The 19,769-nt window shown below is 44.5% G+C and overlaps 1 protein-coding gene across 4 annotated transcripts in view; it reads right to left on the minus strand.

Annotated features, from left to right (window-relative positions):
* The window catches only part of Vti1a (vesicle transport through interaction with t-SNAREs 1A), a 332,589-nt gene that overhangs the window by 117,637 nt on the left and 195,183 nt on the right, over positions 1–19,769 (minus strand). For 2 of the 4 annotated variants that reach the window (XM_041660693.1, XM_041660694.1), the window contains 2 exons: positions 7,995–8,065; positions 7,344–7,416 (listed from right to left, as the gene is read on the minus strand). In XM_041660693.1, coding sequence (XP_041516627.1) covers positions 7,351–7,416; positions 7,995–8,065 — 137 coding nt within the window. In that variant the 3' untranslated portion in view covers positions 7,344–7,350. The remainder of the gene's footprint in view (positions 1–7,343; positions 7,417–7,994; positions 8,066–19,769) is intronic. The other 2 variants (XM_041660692.1, XM_041660691.1) reach the window with 1 other exon arrangement.

The raw sequence follows: 19,769 nt of genomic DNA on the forward strand, positions 1-19,769 counted from the left end.
ATTGTAAGATGCTGTTGTTCAGTGATGGTATATGTTAATAAATAGCCACTTACAAGGGGGGAGGGCGAAGACTCCATTACTTGTTTATAAGGAAGGCCTTGGGCGTCTTGCTTTGAGTTAACAGCTCAAGGCTGCGTTCAAAGAAGGCATTGATGGTGAAGGCAAAGAGTTCCCACCACTCAGCCACATTAAAGTATGGCATGCATGCGGGAAGAAAGGACAGCGGAAGAGAAAGGCAATCCAAGAATTCGGTCAAATTGTGGCTCACAACGGAGAAAAAGTGTAAGTTGCCTTTCTATTGAGATGAGATGATGGGCAGAAATCTCGGTGCACAGGTGCTCAGCAAACCTCTGGACGGACATGCTTACATGTGGCCAAAGTGCCAGAAGTAAAAGCTTGTATGGTTTCAATTAAAGGGTACCCATGGGAACTGGGAGAGAGCCTTGCAACTATTCTCCCTCATTCCTCCAAGGCTTGTCATACAGCACCATGGCCCTGTGCTGAATATGAGGGCTCCCCCAAACCCCAGAAGCTGTCAGTCAAGAGGAGCGGCGCACTCCTCTTAAAAAGTCCCCCAAAAGGCTGACAGCATGTCCTCGCTCCCCAGTAGACTACTGGCTACCAGCGCCCACTTCTGTCCTCTTTCCAAGCAGGGATTTCTCGACCTCTGTGTGGGTCTGTGCTGGTGTCCGGTGGAAACTCACAGTCTCTGCATGCTGTCTTCCTGGGGTGCTGGTTCTCTCAGTTTTACTTCCCCCTGCCTTGTTTCAGCTGGCTGTCCCATACTGTGGGGAGGGCGCAATGAAAAGGTCTGACAGAGAGCTGAGACACAGCGGTTGATGACATGCCTGAAGCTCACGGAATGAAGTGAGTTCATGCTAGTCTATGGGTGGGTCATGTTATTGGAGGATTCAGCAAGGCCACGTGACTAAGACCTGGGCCTGGTGAGGAGAGACGGATGCTCCACTGGAGCAGGATGAAGGTGAGAGCTGTGTTCTGTCAGCTGGCTCTCTTGGATTCCCACATTCCCAGCCGTGGTCTGTACTCAGAACAGGACATCAGATCGTGGCTATGACCTTTTCTGACTAGAACCAGTCAGAACCAAAAGGAGGAGGAGGAGGAAGAAACAAACCCCAAATCTTATATACAGTTCTTTCCATTGAGTGTCACAGAGAAAGCTAGAGAAGGTGGCAAGATTTAGTCCCTGCAGAGGGACAGGCCCCCTCCTAGGAGAGGTGAGAGTAGTCAGGATCAAGGTCCAGTACTAATGGCGGCATTTGAACCCTAGACTTCAGGACACCTGAAATCAAAGCTGTCCTTGGTCTGTTAAGTCAAACATGAGGTAGCATTTATCCCTTCCTTTGTGTCTGGCCAGTTTGGTCTCCATTTCTGTCACTTACACCCAGAACATTCTGTCCAGGATGGACGGCAAAGGGGGAGCATTGCATGGAGGAGTGACCAGTCCAGCAAATACTCACACCAGGAAGGAGTGACCAACCAAGAAATATTCAAACCAGGGAGGAGTGACCAGCCCAGCAAATACTCACACCAGGGAGGAGTGACCAACCAAGAAATACTCAAATCAGGGAGGAGTGACCAGCCCAGCAAATACTCACACCAGGGAGGAGTGACCAGCCCAGCAAATACTCACACCAGGGAGGAGTGACCAGCCCAGCAAATACTCACACCAGAAAGGAGTGACCAGCCCAGCAATTACTCACACCAGGGAGGAGTCTAACTAGTGCTAGGGGGAAGAAATCGTCAGCTGTCATCGGGACTTGGTGTTTGTCCAGCGACAGATCTTGGAGATGAAGCTAAGTGGGCCCGGTGCTGAGGGCAGCAGTGGCTGCAGCAGGAAAATGCTCATTTTGCTTGGTAGTGGATAAAGCAATCAATCACATATTAACATATAAAGGAGGAGGGTAGTGGACAAAGCAGCCAATCACATACTAACATATAAAGGAGGAGGGTAGTGGACAAAGCAGCCAATCACATATTAACATATAAAGGAGGAGGGTAGTGGACAAAGCAGCCAATATATTATATTATATTATATTATATTATATTATATTATATTATATTATATTATATTTATATTAACATATAAAGGAGGAGGGAAGAGTCACAGAGAACAAGTAGGGACTTCCCCTCAGAACAATCAGCATGAGCGGGAATCAATATAATACCACCAATTTGTAATTATCTAAAAATCCTTTGGGAAGCTAGAAAGTGAAAAGAAGGAAAATTTAAAATGCCAAGTTAAAATGTGCACACCTAAAAAAAATGTCTTAATTACCACTGATTTTAGCTAATGCTCTCCCGTTTGCTTGCTTTCAAAGCACTGATGAGAATGGGATAACAAACCTTGCTGAAACCTTCCAAGCCCCCGGTACCGTTACCTGCACTGTCTCGGGGAACTCGCATCAGCATTTGTGAGGGAGAAACTTGCCATCCCTATTTTGTGAGTGAGGAAACTGAGGCAAGAAGAGCCTCGCAATGGTTAACAACAGGAAGCAGCCAACTGAGCACACAGCTACTCTTACCACATGCCTCTCTCCGGGCCCACGCAGAATGTCGTTCTTAATAATTAAACAAAACTGCAACTGTTTTCTCCAGTGAGGATAAGGCCCCGGGTGATATAGCACTAGACGCAAAAATAACATTTTCTTACCACGATGTTCGCCAACCACTGGCAGGAACAGGGAGAACAGGCATTCCTATGACACACTGTTGGTTTTTATTGGCTCCAATTAATGCTCAAAAATAACAACCCTAAAGGCTCCCCAGGAGCACAGTTGCAAGAGACTTCTTTGGCACATGAGGCTAGAGCACATCCCCAAAGCAGGGCCTAGCAGGGCTCACTCTATGTTTTCAGCGCCATCACCAAACACTGGTAATGGTCGTCTGCCCGTGAGGACACTGGTGCTCCGTAGGGGGGCATGTTTAGAGGCAAAATGTGATTTCAAGGAAAGGAACTGTTGCTCCCCAGACTGAAGGAGCTGCAAAACCAGCACACGCGCCAATGTATTCTAGTCAGTGCGGGGGGTGTGTGTGTGTGTGTGTGTGTGTCCTGTGCTTGCAGCTGTCTGCTTCCTTCACTCACAGCGAAGCTGCAGGAGACACACTGAAAAGGGCCCTGTGAAAGGACTCCCAGGTGCCACCAGGACACAGACCTCACCACTGAACTATGGTACAGTGTGGGACACCGAGCTCGTCACACAGAAACTGTTTTCTGCCGTGACGCTGGCAATGGCATGGGTAATAAGGAACCCTGGCATATACGCTTGTAACATGTCTCTCAACTTCATGCCAAGGGAGCTCCCAGACTATGCCTTTGCTGCATTCTATGGGAATTTGGTATTTCTTGAAAAGAAGCTAGTAATGACAAATGATGAGTATTGTTCCCTTCTCGGGAGGTGAAAGGAACAGAATTATAAAACAGAATTCCCAGTGAAAACACATGTGTTCGCTAACACACAGACACACAGACAAACACACATGGGAAGAGACACTTGAGCCCAGTGACACCCACCACACCTGAGGACAACCAATGACAATAATCACGCTTTGTGAGAGCAATGAGAAATCCATTCCGGGTCTCCAGTTACCACATGAATGGCTGTTTGTTTTGTAGCCATCTTCACTATTATCTGAATCCCACTTTATTTAAAGTCTGTCTAGAGAGTCAGGAAATGAACAATCTGTTCGAGGTAGCTCTCCATCTATGTCAAGAGAAAAGAAAAATGACTTTCCAGGAATCAGCTATGGCTTCATTCTGATGTCATGTTTTCCTATTATAAATCCGAACAGACCAATCTTCTCCTTTGTTTTCTTTCTTTGGCAAGATGGTGTAGCTACATGAAAGAGAATTTCTGCTTGACTGGATCAGTTGTTTCACTAACAGACATGTCAATATTTTCTGTATAACTTAATTTCTTGTGAAACATTTTTCAGTTTATGATTAAACAAACCACATTCTATTTCCCTATTTTCTCCCATCATAATATCTTTATAAGCCATTTAAACCATAGTGTGTGCCCCCCCGCCCCGCCCCGCTGTCTGTGCTTCTGGAGTCCTTCTAGAGGAGCTGCAGGAGCAGCTGGAGGAGGAGCCGGAGCAGCTTCCTCAAGAGTCAGGGGATTCCTGGGCTACATTTGTGAGCACACATCTCTCTACATGAAGCACTGCGAAAGCAAAGAAAGGTGTGCTTGTATTATTTCTGCATCCCTGGGCTGTGCACACAGACATTAAATATTTACTGAAGACATGAATAAGCAGTGAAAAAATGGAAAGAAAAGATAGGCACATAGAGGGAAGGAAGGACGCTAATAAAAAATTAAGAGGCATGGGTGCTGGGTGGTTTAGAGGCTGCTGGGTCCTGCAAACTTTGCTGCTTACTAATGCTGGCTAGTCTCATAGATGGCTAAGTAGACCCGGGTACAGACTCTGTACAGATGAATATGGGTCCCTGTCTTTGCAATAGACTAGTCACTGTTAGGTGACATGATGTATATTATGGACTATATCTTGTCATTTATGTTTATTGTACAGATTTGAAAACAAAAATTAAAACAACTAGTAATCTTTAGAAGAATTCTCCAGTTTGTACTTATTCTTAGGCACACAGAGGTTCCCATATGAAAACCAGAGGACTTATCTGTTCCCAGGCAGATGTGCCATCCACACACACTCTTCTTTCCACACCTGTGAAGATGAGGTGTGAGCAAAGGTTCAACACTACACTCTTCCTTTAGCCATAAGCGCCTGTTGCTATGCAGTCTCAGTGGGAGCCACCTCAGTGGGGTGGAGAATGTGCCTTCTTCTGCAATCCACCTCCTCAGAGCTGGGAAGCAAATGCCATGGGAACCAGGAATGGAACGGGGCAAAGCATCAGCCAGAGCATTGAGCAAAAGTCTGTAGCACACGAAAAAGCACTGGTCCCAATTTAAGAGACTTACTTTTCAGGAATTAAGTCTCAAATAACGAAGTCATGGCAAAAATGTTTGCATTTTCCCATACAGAAAATCATCTGCCCAACATGTTGGAGAGTAATGAGAAACAAAACCCTAAACCACCACTCTGTATTTGGTTCCCAAAGTCTGAGTTATAGCCCTGACTGAAAAAGTACCTTACTAGCTGTCTTGTAGACACCCACATGCCAGCTGTGTCTAGCAAAAAAAAAAAAAAAACAAAAAAACAAAAACAAAAAAACTGTCGTACATGGAACACCAAAGGACCCTGTAACAAGGTGATGGGCACAGCAAGGTGATGCCCAGCTGGGGATTCTTATTGCCATCCATCCTCTTACACATCCTGAAAGGAGGCGAGATGGTGGAGGCTGAGCTGGCCTACAAAAGGAAGCCCAAGTAGACTGACCGCGCTGGAGTCACTGTCCCCAGCAAGCATGTAGAGTCCCCTACGGAGTGTGACTTCCCTCCAGAAAGCCCAAAGGCTGCACAAGTTGTTTGCGCTTTCACCCTCTCTAAATGACTTGCAAATTTATTCAAACACAATATGAAAGGATGCTCTATTTGTTGAGATAACTGTCGGCAGTGTCCTGTACTAAGGGGTGAGGTACATCAAGCAGAAATGTGGGCAGAAGCACATTGGCTTAGAAAGCCATAAATCCTTATTTGAATCTGCCAACCTGAAAGCCATGAAGAGCTGGAATAAACTATTTTTCCTAAATGCTACATCTGATTAAGCCATACCATCAAGTGACAGCTGAACTTTAACATTAATATGATATTATTTAAATAACCACATGATTTTTTTTTACACTAAAAATGATGAATGATTTCTGGACAGCTCGATCGACAGAATGCCGGAGGACTCTTTAATGAGATGTGACAAAATGGAGGCATATGCAGAATGCTCGTTACAGCTCATATGGCAGGCCCTCCCCGGGAAGAGGAAGCTCTCCTTCCTTTGTACTGCCTTTAGGCATGGAAGCATCTCTTCTCTGTGAACTTTCAGTTTCTCTTAGGCCATTTACCTGAAGCTCTTATGCAGAGAACCCACAGACTTTGGGTCACAGTTAGGATGGCACCTCCAGGGAAAAGAAGGGTGGAGGAAAACTTGGTTGGTGATGCCCTAGGAACTTGGGGGTACCACTGATGGAGTCACAGAGAAATTACATCAGCTCCTGACATGTCACAATTATACATTTACTTGATTCTTACAAAATCGACGTTCAGCACACGACACAGCTGTAGGAAAGTACTGTACAGGGTCCATGGCCAGAGGGCGCTAGCTTGTCAGTGCAGCTGTCTCAAAAGAAGAGTTCCTTTTCTAGGGTCACTCTCAACACTCACTCATCAGCCATCTCACTCCACACCAACATGACCATGGTAGAGGACTGTTGGAGAAGGGGTGGCTTGTTTGTTCCCAGCCGCCCATACTCCCGAAATAGTCACACAGAAACTGTATTAATTAAATCACTGCTTGGCCCATTAGCTCTAGATTCTTATTGGCTAGCTCTTATATTAATTTAACCCATTTCTATTAATTTGTATATCACCACGTGGCAGTGGCTTACTGGCAAAAATTTGGCATGTCTGACTCTGGCGGCTCCATGGCGTCTCTCTGACACTGCCTTCTTCTTCTTCCCAGCATTCTGTTTAGTTTTCCCTGCCTGGTTCTGTTCCCCTAAGCTCTGGTATAGGCCCAAAGCAGTTCTTTTATTCATTAACCAATAAAAGCAACATATAGACAGAAGGACCTCCCACACCAGAGGACCTTTTCGCTTCGTAGAGTACTAGTGGAAAATAATTAAGTTCAGAATAGACTTAGAATATTACCCATCTTTATTTACCTTTTTATATTTTTCTGAAAATTTTCCATCAGTCAAAGTTTAGTCACACACAGTACTTAAAAGATTATTCTGATAACTGTGACAGTCCTATAAATCATCTTGAAGCATGTGCATGAAGTCACAATGCTTCCCTAAGCAGCCTTTTTCTCAGCAATGAAACAAGACGACAAGTAAAGCTGGTACCCAGAGTTCTCCGGATGATGGAAGGCCTGCATTTCCTCAGTCAGAATTGAGAGGAAAGTCAGTGTGCTCCTGCCATGGGCCTTCCTCAGGCTACGAAAAAAAATGCTTCTTGTCTAACCCTAATTTTTTTCTATAGCTTGAGGTAATCCCTCCAGCTCAAGCCTTGTCTCTAATCTGAGTTAGCCACGTGGGTAACCCACAAAAGGGTTAAAAACAGTGCCCTGTTATTTCAAAAGGGTGTTGATATAGCCTTGGAGGGAAGAGAAGAACCCAGGAGCTTGTAAAATGCTCCATCCCAGTGTGGCGGAAACAGTTAAAAAGAGAGAAACAGAAGGTCAGTCCCTACCTGGCTCTTACCTTCGCAACATCCCTGTCAGGATTCTGGAGCTTTTCCCCAAGTTTGCATCTGTTTCCCGGAGCTAAAGGGGAAAGTGTGGTGGGAACAAAATAAAGCAGAATGAAGCATCAGCACTCAGAGGGGTCTAAAGCGCATGCTGAATGATAGCTGAGTTTCCCAGGAGACAACAGTAAGAGGCATTTGTGATGCTCACACAGACTCAGTTCCTAGATTCAGAGGATGACCTGAGAAGATTTAAAGTGGATACCCGGACAGGATATAAAGCAAATGCCTCACACGTGGTTCAGGGTTTAATATTCATTAATACATGAATGTGCAAAGTCCTAAAACTACAAACGCAAAGGAAAGGAAGCTGAGGAAGAGCGAGGGTATTTTCTATTTTCACAATCTTTGTTCTGAAAGACTGATGCACCCCAAAGCTCCCTCAGTGGCCTGTTTCTTACCACAGAGGGCACTCTGAGATGAGCAGAGTCGGCTACCTCATCCACCATCTCGAGCTCTTGCTTTCTCTTCCTATACGTGGCCCTTGTTCACCCTCGTCTTTCTTAGATCCCTGTCCTTAACAGCTACGCCGTCACTGTCTGGTGTCCATCCCAATGAATTCAGGAACATGTAAATGATGGTATGATTCGTACTCACTCGCTCACGTGCCCGCTGTATCTTTTCTCTGTCATGACTAAGGTTTTCCAACATCTCTTGGCCGATTTGCTCTATGGAAAAGAAAAGAAAATGTCAGGAATGGTAGCATAGGGTACATATAGTTACCCAACACATCCCCACAAGGACCAGAGTGATCATGGATACAGAACCAAGATGAAAGCAGTGTCCCTTACATACCAGATACATTTCAATTAATGTATTTGAAATACATAACAGTTTTTGGTAAATTTACCTATCTTGAGGATGACTGGGTACAACTTAAAATCCAAAAAGCAGGCTGTGGACAATATGGCATCAATGAGTTAACAGTGAAGTGACTTTTTCAAGGCCACTCAAACAAGTTTCCAGCAAGATGGAGAGCCCAGGTTTTTACGTCATCACTGTACAGTGTTTGAGTTTACAAACTGAGAGTAACATGGACGAGTCCTGCCCCTCTCTTACGGCATCATTTACCTATGTGAGCCAACATCCATTTATAAAAGTTGTGCTTTTAATGCATGCAGTTCTCAGAGTCCGCAGCCACTGCAGCTAGTGGTAGCGAGACTATTCCTTTGCCTCCACTGTCCTGGAGGCAAGAGCGCGTTCATGTGTTATCAGCTGCTGCGGATTCTCCAGTCAAATCAAATTCCTGGACCACTCCACACCACCTAGGAAGCCACACTCTGACTGTGGTGAGGACTTCCCTGACACAATGATCGCATTCGCCCGTCACCTGGCAGTCTCTCTTCTGACCAGGCACTAGGTATGACCTTGAAGACACAGCTGCTTTGAATGTTTATTTTCAATCCCATTCACTGTCACCAGACTTAGAACAAAAGTCTGCAATATGGAGGACCACAAAGCCATTTTTTCCAGGAAAACATGATTTAATACTACTTCCTATTAAAATAGACCGTATTATAATACCTGAGTTCAAACAAATGGAAAGAGATTATTGATGCTGTGTCTAACACCCCAATTAGTACTTATGGGAAGAATCAAGAACCAAAAGAATGTGGTAGAGAGAAAAAACCCAGCAAGTGTTAAACTATTCTTCCAAGCCCTTGGAGCACAGCCCCAGAGAAGGCAGCCCTGGAAAGCAAACCCAGGAGCCTCAAGTCTGTCAGGTTCACCAGGGAAACTCCACTCTGAATCTATCTAGAATCCTCTACTCGAGGAATCAATGATACTAGGTCAAGAACTGGGCTGTTCTTGAAGTCATAGCCACACCCACAAACTCCTTATTTCCGGGACAGGATCCAGCAGCACAAGTATAAGCCCATCTGGCAAGAGAGGAGAAACTTGCAAAAATGTGGCCCTGGTCATTTTTGATGGGAAGAAAATCCTTCATTTCTTAGCTACTTATATTTTAATATATCAAAAAAGAAAATCCCAGGCAGACATATTAGAGATGGTCGGTCTTATGGACAAAAAATAGACAAAGAAAGTGAGGAGACTGCTTTTGATACAATCATTTGTCAGATAGTATTAGATATTAGGGATTATTTAAGTTAAAAGTTACAACATGGTTAGTTTGGTCTTTCTTGAATTATTTAAGTTAAAGAGACTCATGGAAAACACCAGTAAAGCATTCAGGAAGGCTGCAGAGCTGGCTCAGGGGTTCTATAGTTGCTGCCTGCTCTTCCAGATGTCAGTTCCCAGCACCCACATAGCAGCTTACAGCATCTCTGCCACCTCAGTCCTAGATATCTGAGGGTACCAGTCATGCGCAGCGTGCAGACACACAGGCAAAATACTCATACACATAAAATCAAACTAATAAATAGTACTTGTAAAAAAGGGGCTGGAGAGACGGCTCAGTGGTTAAGAGCACTGGCTACTCTTTCAGAGGCCCTGAGTTCAATTTCCAGCAACCACATGGTGGCTCACAACCATCTATAATGAGGTCTGATGCCTTTTTCTAGTACGTAGGCATACATACAGATAGAGTACTCCTACATATAAAATAAATAATTTTAAAAAAAGGAAAAAGAAATTCAAGCTCATAGACTTGAAACAACGGCAAACGTGACACGCCACGTCTACATTTTTTTTTAGTTCCCTAAATTTTCCTGTGGTCATTGGCAGGAACAGCTACCATACACCTATGGTACAGTTAGAGATGCACACTTCCTGGGCTTAGGAAACAACGGGAAGCAGAAAATAATACTGATTTTTGCATGTTGCAGCTCTACATGTCAGTGTGACATGATGAATGAATTCCTGGAAGGAAGACTTCCTTCCTGTCCTTCCATTTTCTCCACAGAGGTCCTGGGAATCATCCTGGGGACACAGCACTCAAACACATAAAATGAATTGCTTTTACAATTACACAGAATCAATCATAGTGTCCATCCTCAGCCCTTTTATTTATAGGGCACACACTTGCGAAGGGTCTCTAGGTAACACTGCATCTCCTCTTCAGCCTTTTGCATGGTGTATACAATAGGCATCCAATGCTTTCCTGTCTCTGAGTGAGCGGAATTGAGAAGGAAACAGGTAACCACAAATCTAGCAGGACACTTCCTGCAGGACCTGCCTGGCATCTCCAGTATAGATAAGATCTAGGCTGAGGAGTGCATATCTTGGACAACATCATGCCTTTTCATTTATGAAAGAATATTGGACAAATTGTATACACTCATCATGAGGCAAACATGAGTGAATCTTTAAAAGAAATTGGATCGGTACTTTAGCAACGAATGGCTTAAAATATTCCCTATGAAAAGTCACATGTGACCGAAGCTTACATCATTACAAATATAGGTGGAAGAAAAAGGTGCCTCAAATCTAATTCAGCACAAAATGTTCCATTTGATAAATATGTATTTTTAAATTTTCACCGCCATGCTAAGAGCAGTACACTCTCCAGAGGGTACTCATTATTCCTCAGCACAACTGTACTTTTTACAGTTAAGGATGTGGTTTCCAGAAAATTATTTTTAAAAGTGAAGGACACCAGTTAAGTCTTCTTTAAATTGCCAAGAGGAGACAGGGTTATTTCCCAACATTTGAAAACTCCATTATCAGTCCAGAAACGGGGAAGATATCCACAACAACCCAGTAGTTAGTATACATCTGGGGCATGCGTGAAGTGCCGAAGCACACATCTGTGGTGTGTGTGAGGTGCAGAACCACACATCTGGGGCATGTGTGAGGTGCAGATGTACACATCTGGGGCGTGTGAGGTGCATAAGCACACATCTGGGGCACGTGTGAGGTGCAGAAGCACACATCTGTGGTGTGTGTGAATGCAGAAGCACACATCTGGGGCACGTGTGAGGTGCAGAAGCACACATCTGGGGGTGTGTGTGAATGCAGAAGCACACATCTGGGGGACGTGTGAGGTACAGAAGCACACATCTGGGACATGTGGGTGAATGCAGAAGCACACATCTGAGGCACGTGTGAGGTGCAGATGTACACATCTGGGGCATGTGTGAGGTGCAGAAGCACATATCTGGGGCACGTGTGAGGTGCAGATGTACACATCTGGGGCACGTGTGAGGTGCAGAAGCATACATCTGGGGCACGTGTGAGGTGCAGAAGCACACATCTGGGGCACGTGTGAGGTGCAGATGTACACATCTGGGGCACGTGTGAGGTGCAGAAGCACACAGTGGAGCCACCTAAAGGCCATTCTGAACCACGTGCTTCATGGACTGCAGGGCAGCAGCTGCACAGAGGATGAGCACGTGCTCTTTACTAACAACCTGAATTTTAGACATGGTGACTGGGACTTCTGGCCACTGAACCTAACATAAGGGAGAAAGCTGAGGGGAGATGGGTGAACACAGACTTCCCAGATCGGTCACTGTCATTTGGACTGTGTTCTTGGGCAATGGGTCTGGTTTTGCACCCCAGACTTAAGTGTTGAACTCAGAACTGAAGAATCTTTGGAGTTCCTGACACAGGGAAGGTAGCATGCCACAGAAAGGTTTTCACCATCTCTCTTCACTTGAAACTCAAGACGTGAGGGGTTTCTGCTTCCACTATGGTGTAGAAAGTGCACCAAGGAGCACCTCCACAGAAACAAGGAAACAGACAAAATAATCGGTGAAGTCCTGGAGGACGGGCAAGTGTAGGAGGTGCAGAGAAGCCCAGTGAATTCTAGAGAGGTTCACGTACTGCCTACGGGAGGGACTGTGAGTAGGTCTCCTGTGCAGAGTGAGCACTTAGTCTGGGTACGAGGGAAAGCAGGCAGGTCACATGACCACGTTGCTTCTAGGGTGCAGTGCAGTCTAGCTGAGCACTACACTTCAGTCCTGCATGATCTGATCATCTCCCCTCCATATCCATATGCACTCAGGAAGAGGCAACGGTGCAAGGCCTGATTGGAGGAGCATTCCCACATATTCTCACACATCCTCACAGCGCTTGTGTTCAACACACTATTGGAGGAAGTCTGTCTCAGTGTGGCACACACATCTGAAGCTGCAGATTGACCCATGCTAAGATTGAAGACTAGGATTTTTGGTTTGTTAGCTTTTAATTTTGAGGCAGAGACAGGGTATGCAGTTTACGGTGGCCTCAGACTAAGACATACCCGTCCTCCTAAGTCAGTTCCCAAGGGCTGTGGTTATAGATTTGCACTGCTATGTGTGGAGAGAGTTTCCACTCTTTCAGTAGCATCAGCATAGGCTGGGAGCACAGTGGCCACAGATAGAGCCAGTCTGCTTATCAGATGCAGCTCAGCAGCACCCGAGGCTGACTCCCGGCAGACGCTGACTGCACTATAGTCCTAGCACAGCAAGATGTTGTCAGAGGCCAACAAACCCAGCAGTTTATTCCTCAGGACCCACACTGTTTCATGTACAAGTCACAAATGGCAGGGAAAAAAAGAAACACCAATCAAGAGAAAACATCACAGATATAAGCAGATCAAGTGACCTGAGATGGAGGGATCATCAACAGACATATGGGGGTAACCAGAGAAAAGACAGGTTTTCAAGATATAACAGAAAACTCTAAGGAGCAAAATACAATTTCAGAATGCAAAGAAATAGTTTCTGAGATTAATCAAGTATTGATCAAACAAAAGAGCCTTGAGTAGGAAGGAAGAATCTTGAACATAGTTTAACAGAAATGATCCAAATCGGGCGACAGGAGTTAAGAAAAACACACAGCATGATGTCAATATCTGTTAGATGGTTAGAAGGGGCCTCTAACTACGTTATTAGAGATCTCTCCCAAAGAAGAGATTAGAGAAAAAGGAAGGAATAAGAAATACTTGAAGAACAGTCCAAACTTCCCAACTGGGATAGTAAAGGTCAAAGAAATTGAACTAATCAGACAAAGGTGTATTCTATAAAAATCAAAACTAGTCCTGGTCAAGTTTCTCAAAACTAAAGGGAAATAAAAGTAGCTAGAGGAAACACACACACACACACCCTGGAGGTCACCCAGAAGAATGGAGGCTAAATTTTTGTCATAAAAATTGAAGACTTAGCTTCTTTAGGTTCACCTATTGTAGACTCCGTGGCGCTAATTTATGGCTAGAAACCAATTATGAGCGAGTACATCCCATGTTCATCTTTTTGGGTCTGGGACACCTCACTCAGGATAGTGTTTTCTATTTCCATCCATTTGCCTGCAAAATTCGAGAAGTCATTGTTTTTTACCGCAGCGTAGTACTCTAGCGTGTATATATTCCATACTTTCTTCATCCATTCTTCCATTGAAGGGCATCTAGGTTGTTTCCAGGTTCTGGCTATTACAAATAATACAGCTATGAACATAGTTGAACAAATGCTTTTGTCATATGATAGAGCATCTCTTGGGTATATTCCCAGGAGTGGTATTGCTGGGTCCAGGGGTAAGTTGATCCCGAATTTCCTGAGAAACCGAAACACTGACTTCCACAGTGGTTGCACAAGATGGCATTCCCACCAGCAATGGATGAGGGTACCCGTTCCTCCACAGCCTCTCCAGCAAAGGTTATCCTTGGTGTTTTTGACTTTAGCCATTCTGACAGGTGTAAGATGATATCTCAAAGTTGTTTTGATTTGCATTTCCCTGATTGCTAAGGAGGTTGAGCATGACTTTAAGTGTCTTTTGGCCATTTGAACTTCCTCTGCTGAGAATTCTCTGTTCAGTTCAGTGCCCCATTTTTTAATTGGGTTAATTAGCATTTTAAAGTCTAGTTTCTTGAGTTCCTTATATATTTTGGAGATCAGACCTTTGTCTGTTGTGGGGTTGGTGAAGATCTTCTCCCAATCAGTAGGTTGCCTTTGTGTCTTATTGACTATGTCCTTTGCTTTACAGAAGCTTCTCAGTTTAAGTAGGTCCCAATTATTCAATGTTGCCCTTAATGTCTGTGCTTCTGGGGTTATACATAGGAAGCGATCTCCTGTGCCCAGCTCCTGTAGGGTACTTCCCACTTTCTCTTCTATCAGGTTCAGTGTGTTCGGGCTGATATTGAGGTCTTTAATCCATTTGGACTTGAGTTTTGTGCACGGTGATAGATAAGGGTCTATTTTCATTCTTAACCCAAGGAAAAACATATAGTTATCCTCTTGGCTAAGGGAAGTAGACCCAATTGCCGGGGAGAAAATTAGGATCTTGGGGGTGGGGTGGGATGGGGGTAAGGGGAGATGGGGAGAGAAAAGGTAGAAGGGAAGGAGGGGGGATTTGGGGAATCAGGAGAATTGGGATAAAGGAAAGGTGGATAGGGGAGCATGGAACCACAATTCTTAGTTAAGGGAACCACTTTAGGGTGAGCAAGAGATTTGACCCTAGAGGGGCTCCCAAGTGCCCAACATGAGGTTCCCAGTTAGTTCCTTGGGTAGCTGAGGATTGGGAACCTGAAATGACCCTATCCGAGAGCAATACTGACGAATATCTTGCATATCATCATAGAACCTTCATCTGGTGATGGATGGAGACAGAGACAGACCCACACTGGAGCACTGGACTGAGCTCCCAAGGTCCCAATGAGGAGCAGAAGGAGGGAGAACATGAGCAAAGAAGTCGGGACCACGAGGCGTGCACCCACCCACTGAGACAGTGGAGCTGATCTACTGGGAGCTCACCAAGGCCAGCTGGACTGTGACCGAAAAAGCATGGGATAAAACCGGACTCTCTGAACATGGCGAACAATGAGGGCTGATGAGACGCCAAGGACAATGGCACGGGGTTTTGATCCTACTTAATGTGCTGGCTTTGTGGAAGCCTAGCCAGTTTGGATGTTCACCTTCCTAGATATGGACGGAGGGGGGAGGACCTAGGACTTACCACAGGGCAGGGAACCTGGACTGCTCTGTGGACTGGAGAGGGAGGGGGAGAGGAGTGGGGGGAGGGGTAGAAGGGTGGGAGGAGGGGGAGAAGGGTGGGAGGAGGGGGAGGGAAATGGGAGGCTGGGAGGAGGTGGAAACTTGTTTTTTGTTTATGTTTTTTTTTTCTTCTTTTCTTAATAAAAAAAAATTATTTAAAAAAAAAAAAAAAGAAAAAAAAAAAAATTGAAGACAACAGACCATTCCAAAGTGTTGAAAGGAAAAAAAGTCACCTTAGTAGTCTTCATCTAGCAGAAATGTCCTTTAAAAGTAAATGTGAGGTGTGTGTGTGTGATTTGTGTACATGTATGTGTATACATTGGTGTACATGTGTGTACGTGGCAAGAGCTTTACTTCAATGTCTTCCTCACTTGTTCTCCATCTTATTTTTGACAGAAGGTATCTCACTGATCCTCGTATAGTGATATTTTATTATGTTTTAATAAATAAAGCTTGTCTGAAGATCAGAAGGTAAAACTAAGCCACTAGAGGCCAGGCAGTGGTGGCTCACACCTTTAATCCCAAGATTTGGAAGACAGAGAAAAATGGATTTCTATGAGTTCAAGACCACTCTGAGCTACACAAGATCAATTCAGAAACAGATCCAGGTGGTGGCGGCTCACACCTTTAATCCCAGTACTAGGGAGTCACATGTGTTTAATCTCAGCACTAAAGGAGAATATAAAACAGGAGGAGACAGAGGTCTGGCTCTCAGTCTTCAGTCACCCAGTCTTGGTAGAGATAAGACTTTTCTAGTGGCTTGGCTGTTTGCTTTTTTGATCTTCAGCTTGAACCCCAATATCTGTCTCTGGGTTTTTATTATTTGTGCTATGCCGTGGGGCTTGCTAGACTAGCTGGCCAACAACTCCCCGGATCCCGTCTTCAGCTCCCCAGCAGCACAATGCCCATCTTACCTGGGTGCTGGGGTCTGAATTCAGTCCTTATGTGTATACAGTAAATGCTTCACTATCTGAGACATCTCCCTAGCTCTTAAACAGATTTTTCCCCCCAACCAACCTCTCTTCCTTTTTGGAGACAGAGTCTCACTATGTAGCCCTGGCTAGCCTGGAATTCATTGTGTAGACCAGTCTGGCCCTGAACTCATAGAGATCTGCCCGCTTCTGCCTTCTCAAATAAACCAAGTTTCTGACAACTAAAAGAGTAAGAAAATTATCCCCCAGAAGTAAGTCACGGAAATTGTCAGAAAAAGTTCTTTCGGCTGAGCAAAAGTGGCACCAGATGGAAACTAGGATGTGCAAAAAAAAAAAAAAAAAAAAAAAAGATGAGCTCCAGAAATGGTACGCTCATACATAAAAATAAAATGTTTTTCCCATTCTATTCTTCAAAAACAATGAACTGTTGAAAATAAAAATGATAGCATAAAAGCATGTGCAGAGGCAATACATATAAACCCCAAATACACAAGATAGAGAAGCAACAAGAAGCATACAGGTCCTGAACCTGAAGATCAAAAAACGTGAAAGGAAGCTCTATTTGTGCAGATCTTTCTGTCCGCCACCTTCCAGTCACCATCCCCCAGACAGAACAGTATGGCCACACCCAGAGCACATACACCTGCGCTGTACCAAGGGTTATAAGCAACACAGAGATGACCTGAAGTAGAGGAGAGGCATATGCAGGTCACATGTGAGCACTGAACCAAAATGAACGTCCATAGGTTGGGTATCCTTGAGAGTTCCTGGAACAATAGCCTGTGGATCCCACAAGCCAAGGGATGCTGCATTGCCTGCTAGCTCTTCAGTTCTGTGTGAAGTCTAACTCAGGGATGGAAGCTGTGGTCCTTGTGCTTCCTAGTCTAAGACAGAACTGAACAGGCAGACAGGACAATAGCGATTGACGGGCTGGAGAGATGGCTCAGAGGTTAAGAGCATTGCCTGCTCTTCCAAAGGTCCTGAGTTCAATTCCCAGCAACCACATGGTGGCTCACAGCCATCTGTAATGGGGTCTGGTGCCTTCTTCTGGCCATACACACAGACAGAATATTGTATACATAATAAATAAATAAATAAATAAATAAATAAATAAATATTTTAAAAAAATAGCAATTGACTAAGTTAAATAAAGAATGCAGTGTCTCGGTGACATTAGCCATGTGTCAAGGGTTCAATAGCTACCGGCGCACAGTGACTACCGTGCTACCGTGTGGTAGCATCATGGATTCTCTTCTCCATACTGACCTCTCACTGCCCGTAGGCTTTAACATCCATTCCAAAGGAAGGAAGAATTTCACTTCAGGTTAACTCTAGGGAATACCTTTCTCTGAGTCTTAGTTTCCTTTGAAGTAAACTGGGAGTCAGACTGGTTGATCTGGCTCTAAAGTATGAGGACACAATGGCTCTGAACACAGGGCCTGTTTCTTGGCAGAGTACAGAGCCACAGTACAAGAGTCAAGTCACTGATGGAGGGCGTAGGATGAGGGATGCAGGATGCAAGTCTAGACAAACAGCCAACCAACTGGTGTGTGTGCTCTAGGCTTGTGTGTGTCTGTCTGTGCCTGTGGTATGTGTGTGTGTGTATTTTAAGGGGATTTTGTTTGAACATCCCCTCCACAGCAGCTGAGTGTATGTTCTATTTTGCTTTAGGATGATCACATCTATCATTGAGCAATTAAAAAAATCATTAGTGTTACTTTTATCAAAGTCATAGTAGCAGAACCTCCCCTTAGTTACTGGTTTCCTGCAGATAATTAACAGATACTATTCCCAGGGCCCAGAGACATCAGTCAGTGGAGCTGTGCTCCCAATAACTATGCACTGGAATGAGCAGGTACTATGTAAATTGAGGTTGTTAAACAAAAGCAACAATGTTAATTACAGCTCCATTCAGAACTAAGAGTGAATGGGCTCTATTCTGTGAGCCCCGACCAGGACAGCAGGAAGGACGCTCCTTCTTCTCGCAATTCAATAAAGAACATAAAAGGCAGGAGATGAGGGCAGAAAACCTGAATGGGAAGCTGTCAAAACATTCCAAAGGCTCACATGTGGAATTCACCCAACGTGTGTTTGCTTAGCGTGTCCAGTGTCATCCAGCTTCCCAGGGTGAATGAGTTACTCATTCTAAAAACAAAAAGAAAAGAAAAAAAAACCTAACAGAACAAAAAACCCTAAAGTGCTGCAAAAGAACTGACAATTGACTGCAAAGTAATTAGAAAGCCTTTTGAGGAGTCATGATGGGCTGAGCCAATCACTTCCTGGACTCCAGTGAACCCTGAATACATTTCTGCCACTGCTAATATCCTATTCTAACCATCTGCTTGTCCAGGCTAGCAAGCATTTTCTTTTTAAATCAAACACCATTTCAAGCATTTTTCAACTGATTGGAAACAACAATGAATTGAAAATAAATTTGTCTGTCTGTCTGTCTGTCTGTATGTATGTATGAGTTTATGTGTGTAGATGGGCATGCATGTCTGAGAAAAGGATGTAGAGGTCAGAGGTCAGCCTCCAGAATTAGTTCCCGCCTTTCCCTTCCTTTGAAACAGGGTCTCTTCTTTTTGCCAGTGTGTATGGTGGTAGGCTAGTTGGCCCGCGAGCTTAGGGATTTTCCTCTTGCCTCCCATCTCTGTAGGAATGCTGGGATTACAGATGTACAACAGCCATTCCTGGCTTTATGTGGATCCTGGAGATGAGTGATTTCCCCACTGAGCTGTCTCCCCTAGTCCTGAGATTTATTTTTAAATGGTAGACTTCACAGCAAAAAACAGGCTTTCAGCTACTTTGGAAATGTGAACTACCAGGCAACATTGAATCTCCATGTTAACTGGCAGACACAAGCTAGGACTAAGTAGTGGTGCTGGACAGAGGAGCTTGATGCGGTGTCCAGCCTACCACTTCCTCCCTAGCCTATTTGACTCTTTTATGCTCCCTGTTTGGCTAGGAGGAATTGGAGATTGTGTATCCTGGCTTCAATGTTATTTCCCATCATATCAGCAAGCTCCTCTAGAGACAATGCCATGTCTTACTCTTCTCGGTGGGTGTGGCGAGCCACGGAAGGCGGGCCATGGAAGGCAAGCCACAGAAGGCAGGTCACCACAGGTGTTGAGGAAACATTTGTTTGCCATATATTGTTCAGAAAATATTGTATGTTGAATATATCCAAGTTGTTTTCTACACACTTATAACAGAATTACAGATATTTTAGAAAAATGAACATTTTAAAGTAATTGCAGAGATGAGCACAGGAGATGCAGATAAGTGTGTGTGTGTGTGGTGGGGTGGAGATCGCCCTGACAGGCAGCAACAATGACGCAACTCTGAGTGATGGGTCAGTGAGTTTTGCAGTGAAAAATAAGGGAAAACATTAAAAGTCTTCTATTCAGAACACATTACAGCATGTGTAGCAAGGCAGTCTGACAGAGACAACAAAAGCATTATCGGTGTCCAAAACAAGGCGTTTGCAATGACTTTGGCAACAGAGGGATGGTGCCAGCCACATCTACCCCATCATTCCCAAGAAAGATTACAGCACACTATTGATAAATACT

Source organism: Microtus oregoni, unplaced genomic scaffold, assembly GCF_018167655.1.
Source record: "Microtus oregoni isolate MIOR12 unplaced genomic scaffold, Mior012 000012F_ref0000307, whole genome shotgun sequence".
Taxonomy (NCBI): Eukaryota; Metazoa; Chordata; class Mammalia; order Rodentia; family Cricetidae; genus Microtus; species Microtus oregoni.